Below are 14,109 nucleotides of genomic sequence, written 5' to 3'. Positions count from 1 at the left end.
GGTGTTTTTTTTAAAATTTTAAATTTCTTTGAAAAGAATAAAAAGACGGTTTTTTGTTATTAAAATTTATCACTGTAATTTAAATTTTCATAAAACATTAAATTTCAAGGTGAATGTTTTTTCATAAAAAGTAAAATGGGGGAAAAATTTTATTGTTGAAAAACCCCGAAATCAAAGTCAACCCCCTTCTAAAAGTGACTGTAGGAATAAAAATCTTTGTTTAAAATGAAGTGAAAAGAAATTGATAAAGTTTAATCTATCTTTAGGCGTTGTATAGATCAACAAAGTAAACAGGTTTCAACAAGATATTCAATAAAATGGCTACAGGTGGAGAAATAAATATTGATATTCTTTCTGATGAAATATTTGATGTATTATGTTCCATGTGTAAAAATGGAGGTAAAAATTCCGAAGGTGAAGAATTTCTGTGTAGACTGTCACGATTATTTCTGTAAAAATTGTTAAGAAGTTCACAATCAAAGTTCCTCTGTGTAGTCCTGTCCCACAGAGTGTTGGATAATTCCTGTTTAAAGTCAGGAAACCCCAGTTAAAGCTTACTGACAGGCACACAGGATGAGATTGAACAAAACACGTCATTTAAAAACACATTTGGGGGAATTCTTGTACTGGTCAGAATCATGATAATGTTGGCTGTTCTACATGTATGGCAATTGATCACAGGTAACTTTTAGTATAACGATCATTTAACTTTAAAAAAAAAAACTATTAGAGGTGTACTTTGTCCCTTTAGCGCAGAGAGCCCCATCCTATTTGCCCCCGCATGAGTTTTTTTTTTTAAATATATTAATTCATTTTCAAGAGCAAATAACTCAAAAATGTGTTTACCCAGAAAGAAGGATAGTGTCTCCTTATTTTCATTCCATTTATTTATATGAGTAATTATGATAAGTTTAAGAAATTTCTATGCATTAGTAAAAATGTTTTAACCTTGCCTATGTAAAAATTCAGTATAGAAGGAAATGTCTTTAACTGACTAATGCAACCATTTTACAGCCAGACAAGCCAGAAATTACATTCAAATAAACCAAGCATTGATAGCTACACAATAAAATCTTTTGAAAAACTACTATTATTAGTTTCAGACTGTTCCAAATTGAAAGTTAATCATCACTTTTTCCCATGTAAGAGCAAATTAATTAATCAACTGTTAAAACTTAACACTTTACCTATTATTAGTTTCAAACTGTTCCAAATTGAAAGTTTATCATATTTTTTTCCTAGGTGAAACAAATTAATTAATCAGCGTAATAAATTCATGAGGGCTGATAAATTAATCAATTTGCAAGACAATCATATTAATTTTTTTCTCTTAGATGCCTAAACAGACTTCATTCCTTTTCTTCCAGATCATGTAAGAATACATTCTACATACCAGAATACATCCAAAACAAATCTTACCAAGTGGCTTCAAGAGAAATTCAAACAAAGCTGAAGGCATTAGCCAGGACCCTTGCTGTACAAGCTAACAAATTTCAACAGGATAAACAGAACCTTCTGAAAAGAAAGGCTGAGTTACTGGACGATATCAGAAAATTCCGACAAGAAATTAATGACCAACTTGACAAGCTGGAGAAAAGTTCTATAGTTGAGATAGAAAATAAATTGAAACTTCTTGAAGACAAGATTGCAGAAGGTCTCAAACAGCTACAAAAACACAAAGCAAAGGTTACTTCAGCTAATGATAGATTAGCATCTCCAAACCCAAATCAAGCTGAATTGTTTGTTCATGTGAAAATGGGAGAAGATGTTGAAAATGTTGCCAACAAAGTTTTAGAGGATACCAAAATGAAGAAAACAGTAAGTGACATAGTGTTCCATCCTGACAGAAATCTCCTTCAACAGCTGAAACAAAACAAAACAATTGGCATGGTTACAGAAAAAACTGCTGACAAGTTGCTTCAGATTACAGAAGGACAATCATACTGTGTCAAAGTTACGTCTGATGAAATAAATTGTGGTATCACAAGTGCCTGCTATATGGAAGATGGTAAAATAATCCTAGCTGACTTCAACAACAACAAGCTTAAACGGTTAGATAGTCACAATTATACCATCACAGATTGCTATAATCTACCTGGACAGCCATGGCAAATATGTAAAATTAATGAAACACAAGTAGCAGTAACATTGCCCTACAAACAAGAAGTTCACTTCATATCTGTAGATAGACAAATGAAAAAAACAAACAAGATTAAAACTGATATAAGCTGTTTTGGTCTTGCATATGCAAACAATGATTTATATATTTCAGAAAACACATCAGTCTATATCTACACAATGACTGGTAGGAAACTTAAACAGTTTAGTACTGACCAGTCAAGCTCTTCCACAAACAGTCTAGCTGTCAGTAAGGATGCTACAAGGGTTTATGTTGCTGATGGTAATAAAGGACTGATAGTACTGGACAACAATGGTCAGATTGTTACAACATATAATGGTAAGGGAGCTACTTGTTGTCATCTCACTAAAACAGGTAGTGTGCTGGTATCTGGAATAAGATCAAATAATGTTTCACAGTTTACATCTGATGGTGAGCTGATAGGAGAGGTCACAACAGAAGACAGTGGAAAACCAGGAATTCAATCAGTTTGTTGTTATCAGCAAATGTCTAAGATGTGTATAAGCAGATATGGTGAAGACAATATGAGGTGCACGAAAATTTGTCATTTTAAAGGGGAAAAGGGAAATTAAGGGGCTAAAAAGATAATATTTCTTAAAATTTCCCCAAACACAAAATTAAAAGGGTTTCCTTTTTTCATTGATGGCTTTTGACAAAGTTTTTTATAAAAAATGTTTTTGTTTTTTAAAACACGAATAAATTTTTGGACATAAATAGAACAAAATGTTCCGAAACAAAATATGATGCTACTATTTAAGTACGATTTTAACTTTTAAACAATGTTTAATTACTAAGGCCATTCATTTAAAAAGGGCAATATACTACCATAATTTTTTGGGATACAACTTTTTGGGGATGAATTCCCTTTTTTTCTTAAAATTTAAAACAAAATTTTGGGAAAGGGGGAAATATATGGGCTTTATAAAACAAAAAAGAAAATTTGAAAAAAAAAGAACATAATTTATAATCATGGTACCAATCAAGAGTTTCTGTAAAATAACAGTGTGCGACCAATGTCAATGATAAATTGTTATTAAGGGTGCTGCTAATTGTCATCAAATATTAGAATGAATCTACAACAAGACAAGAGGAAAACATGAAAGTAGTTTGACATGAACATACATGTACAAGTGAACTACGAATTGCTGTATACTCAAACATTCTTTACATATTATACAATGTATTCAACTATATACAAGTTACCAAGTTGATTTGAGAGTGTGACTTTAAATTATATATGATCATACATATATAAGTGAATAACATTTTTATATTGTATATATTGTACATGAACATAATTCATAACATAAACATAATGTGATTCTTTATATTTTCAAAGATACTTTGTTTATCCTATACAAGTTACCCAAGTAGATTCTAAAAGCATGCTTGAGATATTGTAATGAAGCATTTTTATATAATTCTATAATATGTATCCATACCAATTCATTGTTCAAAGTTTTATAGTGTGCATTGTAAATATTATATTCATATACTAACAATACACTTTTATCTACTTTACTTGGAACCACATTTGTATATTGCAAATCAATTTTCAACATATACTTATTTTCATACACAATCTCTTGATTTTTAATGCTTTGTATGACGTTAAAATGGTATCATGTTGCTTGTATGTAAATAATGTTGCTGTCAAAAAGAAAGTAATCTGTAAATTAGTAGATGTTTATCAAACAAGAAAATTAAAATGTTGCACAGAATATTACCAAATAAACAAATTGTCTGAAAAAATTACTCTGTTGTTTTGGGGTTTCAAAATATATGGCTACTTTTGAGTTTTACTAATGGAGAAATAACTTATATATCCTTCTCTGTATTTTTTCAAGTATGTGTAATGTACTTCAGTTAAACACCGCTGACCTTAAGGAATGAGGTAGATCGCGAGTAAAACCCCTCCTTCTGTAAGCCATATAGGTAATTTCCTTATATGAAAGAATCCAATGTCCCCAAAAAAGGTAGATACCGAGTAAATCCCACCATTCTGTAGGGCACATAGGTAATTTTCTAACATAAAAAAATCCAATGTCCCCAGAAAACTCTTATAAACAAGAGTCAATTGTTTTTGTTTCTGTTATTTTTGGTTGGATTTTACATATCACCAACAGAGTATATGTCATATAGCAACTTTCCAGCTTTACTGGCATACAAAGACCTCACTAGCTAGATAGCTTTCTCACATTTAGAATCCAAACCTATATCAAAAAGAGGGAAGTGGTTTGGGATTGGGGGTGGAGGTTTGGTTTTTACGCAGCACCAACACTTTAAAGGTTATATGGCGACTTTCCAGCTTAAGTGGTAGAGAAAGACCTCAAGAGAGCCTCTGACGTTGTATAAGCTACCTTGATAGCTTCCTCACAAGAAAGATTCCAATGTCCTAATCAGGATTCAAGCCCACAGCGGTGAGGGGCAAGTGGTTTGATGTCAAGGTGTGCATGATGAAAAACTATGTGTACTTATCTTATACTAGTATGTAAAATTTTGGCGTCATATAACAGGATTTAAGTTTGTTACATTCAAATAAAGTAGACACTTTAACAAGATATCAGAAGAAACCTTTTCAAGGAACTGGTATTTGGCTACAATGACTGAGATAGACATTTATCATGCAACTGCTATGGTAACTGCCCGATAACACTTGCCTGATAATTATTTTTGATATCACGTCAGTAGCCTGATATCAAAAATTAGCCCCGCCCATTTTAACGGACTTTTTTCAATTGCTTACATTCGAGCATTTTCATCAGCATGTGAATTCTACAATGTAATCTTATACCCTTACAAGTCTTGAATCAATATGCGAAATTTATTTATTTATTTATTATTTGGATTTCAATTACGAATAAATTAGATAGCGAATAGTTTTAGCACCAACTAAATGAAGTGACGTCATAATTTATATTGCAAATGACATCATCGATGTTCACTATACATGTAATCATAACAAACAGGCTGACGATTTTTTTTTGAGAACGTCTTGTAAATGTTTACTTTATTCTCGCCGGATTATTATTTAATAAGTGAACACATTGTTTCGTTTAAAAAATAAGACGCATGTTTGTGTAGCTTGTGTTTGATTGCCGATTTGACTTTTCTTTGATTGAAATTATCGTGAACTTTTGAATTTGACAATTCAAGACAAAAATTGCAGTAAAGTTTAGTTTATGTGATTCTAAGCGGATTTTTGGATCGATGTTTAAATTAAAGGTAAGAATGTTATCGTATTAGGCCTACATTCTGTTGTATCTTTTATCCGAGTCGAAAGAAAAAATGGCCGCCAATTACAAATTCTAAGTGTAAGGGGCGGATGAATTTGTTTTCAAGAATAATTTCTTTGAACAAAAATTCCCCTTTTTAACGAAATTCGCTATTTAAAAGTAGATTATTTTGTTATTTTGACAGTTATTATGTGTTACATGATAAATAGAAAAACATGCTACTGTCTTTTGATATCAATTTTATCAGGCTCGGCTGATATGGGCAGAAAGGGCTCGGCAAGCCTCGCCCTTTCTAGCCCATATCAGCCTCGCCTGATAAAATTGATATCAAAAGACAGTAGCATGTTATTCTCTATGAAGAGTGACAGCAGGCTAAAACATGGTGAGTGAATGTGTAATTCACTGTGTACATACTGTGATGAAAGCTGACCATAGGTTCATTTAGCAGCTTTTTATCTCAGATTTTCAGGAATAGTCTATATAAGTGTATGGGTAAGGTTAAAAGTAGTCACACCAAAACTGAAATCTCATATGATGACTCCAAAGCTTTGCTGATGAAGGCAGACCTCAAAAATTAGAATCCAAACTTCCTGGCAGGATTCAACTTAGAAAGCATGTGATTATAAGTCAGCAACCATTACCACTTGGTCCAATTTTCTAAAATACATACATGAACAATATTTGTGATCTTGCTTCTTTCAAATGATAAATCTGTGATGTTTCAAACAAACCTTATCAACTTTGTTTTGGTATTTCTCCGGCAGTTTTAACTTTAGTTCATCACTATTTAATGTATGTGGAAATCCCGTCATAAAAATCTGGTCTGTAAGTAACACGCCATTTTGTACTGTAGCATCAGGTGTCTGTAAAATATATCACATATTACATGCATGTTTGTATATATATCTGAATGTTTTCTGTTGCTTCACTAATGTTTATTAATGCTTAAATTTTTGAATTATCAATTTTAACAAATTTAAATGTTTTGAGACTATAATCCACCAAGGCGTAAGTATGTTTTGCTTTGCATTCTTTCTTGCTTTTGACTTTTCTCACCTTATAATAATAATACATGCATTATTAATTTTGGTATTTGAAATATTCCAAGACCTCTTTTCAACAAAAACTTTAAAGCCAGATATTTTTGTAATTATAAATAGTAATATTATCATGTTATAGTTATAAATCACATTATCATTGAAAAAATTTATCATGGTGACTACCTTGCTTTGACTGGTGCATTAAATATGGCATGAGCTGGTTAAATATTTGGCTTAACATTATTAATACATGTCACAACTAACAATTTGAAAACCTGTAAAGCAAGAATATCCTTTTTTTCAGCTTCAGTGACCTTGACCTATTATCATGAAATTTTAAATGATGGCGGAAGCTTATAGACAGTATACACAAAATATGTTTTCAAAGTTAGAAGCCAATTAATAAATGTGCAAAAGGAAACAGAACATAAGTTTGGCCAGGGAAAACATAGGACAAATAGTTAAAATATGTGCTTGAACAAATAGTTAAAATATGTGCTGTACAAACAAAAAGTTTTCTTATATACCAGAAGCATGCCAATCAAAAAATTTTATTATTAATTAAAATTACTGCAATATAAATAATAAAATATAGTTAAAACAAATATCAAGGGAGGTAATAAACATAAATTGCAATAACTTACAATGTAACAACGTATAGCAGTTGTGTTCTGTCCATCTATCATATAAGTCTTGTTTACTAACATTGAAGCTGTAATTAAAAATGGCATTAAAATAATAAATGTAAAGTTTGAATATGAATAGAAAAATAAATTTTGATATGAATAAGAATGTGGAAATTTTTGTTTGGTTTTATTTTGCACTAAACTGAAAAAGTCACATGGCGACTAAAAAGACGCATGGCGACTATTGCGTTTTACCCAGGGAGGCTGACCTTAGGTAGACCTCTATAATTTTTTTTAAGTAGATTGTACCCATAAAAAATGCACTTTACACTACAATAATTATTATCCCCACAATTTCTATGACACAGGAATTTTTGAAAGCGAAAAATTTGTGCCAATTTATGGGGTACTGGATTTAAAGAGCAGACACAAATTCCGTCATTTGCCCTTCAAGGATGACTGACCTCTGCACATTGCCTTGTTGAGTTGAACTTTTACCTTGAGCTGGCATGTTGGCAGCATAAATTATGGACATCAACTTGATGAGGTGAACATTTAAGCCAAGTTTGAAGAATATTCTTACAATGGGTTAACAAGAGGGCCATGATGGCCATGAAATCGCTCACCTGTATATTGGCCCCCTGGGCGGGGCCAATTTTAACCCAGGGGCTTTTATTTGAACACATTTAGTAGACACCCATTTCAAGTTGTTTCATGTTAAATATCTAAGCTCTAGCTCTAAGAAGATTTTTCAAGTTTTTACTTAACATATATAGGGAAAAACAATGACCCCTCCCCCCTCTGGGCAGAACCAATTTAGTCCACAGGGTTTTCATTTGAACAAACTTGGTAGACACACACTAGAAGATAATTCATGCTTAATATCTAAAACCCTAGCTCTTTGGGTTTTTTAACAGAAGATTTTTAAGTTTTTACTATATACATAAAAGGAAATCAATGATTCCCGGGGCGGGGCCAATTTTAACCCCAGGGCCCTTATTTGAACAAAAATGGTAGACACCTATTAGAAGATGTTTCATGCTAAATATCTTAGCTCTATCTTTAAAGGTTTTTTAAAAGAAGATTTTTTAAGTTTTTACTATATACATAAAGGGAAAAACAATGACCCACTGGGGCAGGGCCAATTTTGACCCCAGGGCGTTTATTTAAACAAACTTGGTAGACATCCACTAGAACATGTTTCATGGTTAATAGCTAAGCTCTAGCTATTTGGGTTTTTTAAAAAGAAGATTTTTTAAGTTTTTACTATATACAAATAAGGAAAATTAATGACCCCCCCCCCCCCCCCCCCCCCCCTATTTTGACCCCTTGCATTTATTTGAACAAACTTTGTAGACACTGACTAGATGATGTTTCATGCCAAATATTTAAGCTCTAGCTCTTACGGTTTTCTAAAAGAAGAAGTTTTTTCTTTCTGTTGCCATGGCAACCAGAGTTCTGCTTTGAACAATTTTTAAAGTTGACTACCAAAGGAACATTCCTGTGAAGTTTGGATGAAATTGGCTTATTGGTTTATGAGGAGATGTCGTTTAAAGTAAAATTTTATGGACTGACGACGATGGACGGACAGACGCAGGACAAAAAGCGATCACAAAAGCTCACCATGTCACTTTGTGACAGGTGAGCTAAAAAGCGGACACATGTCAAATATCTCAACATACCTTGCTCTTTGTCAGAGAATCCTATAACTGTGTAGTTCTTGTAATCCACTGGTGATGTCACAGTAAACATTTTAGTGGCAGAAGTGAATTCTGGGTAAGTTGTCTTCAGTAAGGCCAAGGTCATATTGCCTGACAACAAAGGGTCAAGGGCAATACTGTTGCTAGGTATACAGTTACTGAAGACACACTGAGCAACCCTGGAAAGGAAAAAAGTGTAAAATACCTCATTACCACCATTAACAAATGCTTTTTAATCAGTCATTTTCTCTTAAGCCTTAAAATGCCCTGAAATAGCAGACTTCATGAAAGTTTGAAAAGAGTCAGATAAATTTGGTCTGACAAACCCTTGACTTTTGACAGACCAACAAAAAATCTGTCAGACCGACATATTTACAGCAATTTGAATCTTTTTACAAATCAATGCCATTGTTACACTTCAAGCACACCATGTTTACTGTGTACTGTAAACTAGATTTTCAAGGAAGAGTAATCTCACTAGCAAACAAGGAATTTGTCAATATTAGTCTCCCTTGCCCCTGAAAAAACTGTCCCCCACAGTCGGACGGACTTAAGCTTAAAAATCGTTTGACTGCGTTTAGATATGTTGGTCATGTTAATTGGTCTAACAGTTTTCAGTAAGGTCTGAAATAGTAAATAGTCTGAGATCACAATGTGTATAGGGGTCAACCAAACATATTTCATGATGTTACAAAATGCTTTATTGTATAACTTTTAACTTCAAGCCATTAAGGTGAAGAATTATGGTAATTATAATGACATTCTCCAGTGCATTATAGACTGCCTCAGAATTAGAAAACACTTTGTTGTATTTGATTATGCAGCAAATTCAAAACAGACTGTTTCAATGATAACCCTGATTGATCACTTTAAATCTGTGACATTTTACTAGCCATTATACTAATGGTAGTTAAATCAAAATTTTGATGTCAAAACCCCTTACAATTGACAATGAACTATTTCAGATTCAAAGCAGCACATGTCCTTAGAATGAAAAGATACATGTAAAGCAGGATAAGTTGTATATATAATGTCCAATTTCCATTTTTTTACTCTAGCAGCAACAAACAAACCAATACAAACAATTATTTCACTGAAATCTTTTTTCTTACATATTTACAAAAATGTACATGCTAAAAAGCCTATTGGTAACAGATTAATATGTCCTGCACCAGAATTATTCATGCATATCTCTTACTTTGATAATAACAATAAAAACAGACCCTTGCTTCCATTATTGACCCAGATCCTGCATTTCTGTACAGTCTGGCTTTAAACAGTATTTTACATTTGTTTTCCCTTTGACTTCTTATGGACAGTTCAAAATTTAAAGCAAAGCAGACCATAGATATATATTTATCAAAGCACATATAATTATGTATAATTTAGTAAAATCATTAAGAAATTCTTGATATCAGATTCATAATATTAAATATAAAAGATTATCACATTATAAATGCTAGTTAAACTGAAGGGTGACATCATTTTAAATTAGTTATTACATAATAAGATTTAGTGGTTTACATTGACTTCTAATCACTTTTCCCTCACTGCTTTTAGTTTGAATCCAGGACTTTGGCTTCTTTTTTGTGAGGAAGCTATTGAGTTAGCTTGTTTAATATGAGTCTATATTTAAGGGAAACTTGTGTTGGATTATATATCAATAACAATAATAATACTCAATATCTTCATATGCGTTATGTCTAGGCTCTTCTTTAATTTGCAAAATAAAAACTGCTTCCTACAATGAATCTGTTACTTCAAGTTTACATGAACCTTTAAGCTATAAGAAGATACACAAGTATATCATTAATTAGTAATAGCCCTATTCCACATACAAGTAATCATAAAAATTTAAGCTACCATAAACCAGTTAAAGCTGGCATGAATTAAGGGAACTCCACTGATGTCCTAATCCTAATAACACAGATTTTGATCATCTGGGGCACTTAAAACATAATAAAATGAAAATACCCCCCAAAAAAATAAGTTGAATATTATATTTTCCTGCTATTCTTAGCCCTTTTATGGAAGTTGCTACAATTTTGGGTTATTTTTCACAATCAGAAAAATCATTCTGGAAAAAAGGAATGATCTGAACTTTTAAATACAAATTAATGGTGTAGACCTACAATAAATGAGACCTTATCTCGAGAAATATCTTCTAGTGCTGTTATGTCAAAAAACCTCAGTGGAGTACCTGGAATCCTTAATCTAGATTTGTCTCAATACCATGGTCATAACCTCACTATAAATAAATATTTTCAAAGTGCCTAAATATGCTAGCATTGCATGAAATGGAGAAATGGATAACTTACCCTTCCTTGTTGCTATGCAATCTATTTTATCAAAAGCCAACACAGCATGAAAACCCATATTACGAGTAAAGAACAAATTTCATGAGAAACATGTACTGATTATAAAAACCACAACTAAATGAAAGCATGTTACACCTGTGTTGATTGAAAAATAAACAACCTTAACCGCTACATAAAGGGCAAATTACATTTACTTTTATGCTTCAGTCATAAGATTAAGACAGTATGAAGTTCAATGTTAATACTTAAACAAAGGGGGATAATTCAGTCAAAATAAATGCAAAACTTCTTGGTCTTGGACAGTGACCTACAATTCCAGTCCAAAAGTAGTGAAGCAAACACCTTATGAAGTTGTCAAGATAGGATGTTATTTTTTACTTGCATACAATAATAATAGTTCATAATCTAGGTCCTGGACTGGCGAGTGACCGACAATTATAATCCTTAATGAATATTTGTAGTTTGAAGTAGATACCTTTAGTGCTTAATGGGATTGAAAGCTCAGAGAAGGTGCAAAATAAGATTGTTTTAATACCTTACATGTGCTACAAGAAATTATCAGATTGCAAAATGTACAAAAAAGAATGTGTTATAAAATATTTCAGTCTAGTGCACAGCATTATCACATAACAATATTTTCATAACACAACATCAGCCAGTGGATATTAATCTGATATAAAAAGATATCATTTCCACTCACTTAGATGTATTTAGCTGGTCTTGCATTTCCAGCTTGACACGTTGAAGGTTTCGTATCAGGTCTGGGTCGGTGCCGTTCACCCAGGTGTAAACTACATCAATAGGTACTGGTAAGCACAATCTAGAACAAATTTAAAAATCTCATTTACATATTATGTTTGATTACCTTTGTTTTAATACTTCTACAGCTTAAAATGAAATATTAATTGACTGAAACTCTTTTACACAAAAGAACAAAACAGAAATATAAAGTGGTATGTGTATTAGGAAAAAAATTTCAATTCAATTCTTAAGTAATTTTTTCTTTTTTTTTATTATGGTTATTTTGAATGATCTTTCAATACTCAGAAATCTGAAAGCATAGTTTCAGAAAACCTTTTTGTATTCATTTAACCGATTCACAGATTTTTACAGAATCTTTGAAGTTATGAAATACCTTTCTCTGTAAGATTTACCAGCAAGGTTGTCACTAAATGAATTGAAAACTGCTGCATACTTCTCCGTACTCCATTCCATAACACTCTGTAAATAAAATGTTAGGCATGGTAAATTACCAAATATGTTTGCAGTGCCATTTTACATTTTGACTCTGAATGTATTCACTTAACAAGGACAGGGGATGAGAGAGCAGGATCTTTCAAATAGAATGGTCTAGAGTCAGACCAATTTTACAAAAAAAGATGTCTCGTTTGACATTCATGATTAGGTTATCTACTAACCCGGATCTGGCATAGTACATGATACTACATCACCATTCAATAATCAAATTATAAGATTATGTTTTGTTAAATCAATAATAAAATTGCTGAAAACTAATCTTGGCTACATAACATTATTAGTTTTTAATTTTAAAAAGTAATAATTATATAGATTTGCAATGAAATTAGGAAATTTTCATTCCCGGTGTGACGTGTCAAGGTAAAAATTTACTGCTCATAAAGTCATATTTGAAAATAGGTCCGATTTTTATAAGCTTTTTTAATTTATGCATTGTTCAATGGGAAAATTGAAATTGAATTTACAGAGAAAATGTTATTGAATAGTATCATGTGAAAAGTTTATATAATATTTCACAATGTTATTAAATAACATTAAATAATTTACAAATATTTGATGTTTAATACACCCATTGACAGTTTAAACATACCATAAGTCAGACTTTTTACTTTCGGTTTTAATTAAATGTTGATTTTCATATTTAAAAGAGATGTATTAATGTTTAGTCTGATTGCATCTAGGAGATAATTCTATTTTCTATTGATCTTACTTTTTGGAGTCTGCAATCATTACTTTATTGAGACGTAATGGTATAAGGTTTTTTTCATATATATAAAAATTGTTTGAAAGCCATTTTATATCCTTGTAATAGATGTGTTTAAATATTAAAATAGTTTTGATAGAGCGTTTACTGGGGCGTATCACGTTGGGAGGCAGGATCTGACCCTCAAGCGTCTGTGAACGCTCCGAGGATAGGTTGAACACCACAAATTTATTTGCTTTGTTTACGTACAAAATACCTGCAAGAAAGATCTGGTTTACATGTACACTAAACATGTTATGCTAAAATCATAATATGGGGAAGTCAAAGACCAGGCCCGCGAAGCGGGTCCGGGCTTTGGCTTGCCCGGCTATAGACTACACGTGTACATTTAAAAGAAAATCAAATAAAAAACAATTGAAAAATATATAGAATTCTATACCTTTCAATGAAAATTTCAGTGTCAGTTCTAGTCGGGCGCCGCCATTTACAATGTAACTCAATGATAATAGGCGGGGTATTCCGATAACGGAACAAATCTCAACTTTTCGGATAAATGATTAATGATAATCGTCGAGTGTTCCAAGTGAAAACGGAAGCGGTGCATGTAATACCGAATGACACCTTTAAAACAGAAAGAATGAAAGGAATTTTTAACGACTTCCCCGTTCATAGGCATTGCCTCATTTCATATTATAAGAGCTTTCCGCGCCAATAGGTTACTAGGTAGCACCTAATTTCATATTATCCTGTTTTATCATTGGATTTATTTAGACTAAACCTTTGTTTTTTTTTCTCCCACATTAATACAGATATGTAGGATATCATATTCTTGTTTTTCTAGACGATTTTGAGAAATTATATTTTAACCTACCTCTCCAAAATGAAACGCCGACACAACGATAAGAACAGCACCTCCAAGAACAATCAACAGCCCATATTTGTGAGACAGAATATCATACACTTGCTTCTGCAGAACTTTCCGCCAGTTTGCATTGTCCATTTCTGATGCTTGGTCATCAATAGACACAAATAGAGAAAATTATTGTTTATTTGCAAACGTGTCTATGGGGGCTGACATCTTTACACTGA

At 32.1% G+C, this 14,109-nt stretch overlaps 1 protein-coding gene across 1 annotated transcript in view; it reads right to left on the bottom strand.

Annotated features, from left to right (window-relative positions):
* Positions 1-14,109, bottom strand: part of LOC132758855 (N-acetylglucosamine-1-phosphotransferase subunits alpha/beta-like) — a 53,990-nt gene extending 39,881 nt beyond the window's left edge. The window contains exons 1-7 of the mRNA XM_060750557.1: positions 13,892-14,109; positions 12,196-12,281; positions 11,761-11,880; positions 11,061-11,081; positions 8,725-8,921; positions 7,061-7,128; positions 6,108-6,239 (exon numbers count right to left, since the gene is read on the bottom strand). Of these exons, the coding sequence (XP_060606540.1) occupies positions 6,108-6,239; positions 7,061-7,128; positions 8,725-8,921; positions 11,061-11,081; positions 11,761-11,880; positions 12,196-12,281; positions 13,892-14,020 (753 nt within the window). The 5' untranslated portion in view covers positions 14,021-14,109. The remainder of the gene's footprint in view (positions 1-6,107; positions 6,240-7,060; positions 7,129-8,724; positions 8,922-11,060; positions 11,082-11,760; positions 11,881-12,195; positions 12,282-13,891) is intronic.

This window comes from Ruditapes philippinarum, unplaced genomic scaffold (assembly GCF_026571515.1).
Source record: "Ruditapes philippinarum isolate M1 unplaced genomic scaffold, ASM2657151v2 ctg1440_1_1_1_1, whole genome shotgun sequence".
Taxonomy (NCBI): Eukaryota; Metazoa; Mollusca; class Bivalvia; order Venerida; family Veneridae; genus Ruditapes; species Ruditapes philippinarum.
The sequence above is the reverse complement of the archived record's forward strand: the minus strand, read 5'-3'. Positions and strand labels throughout refer to the sequence as shown.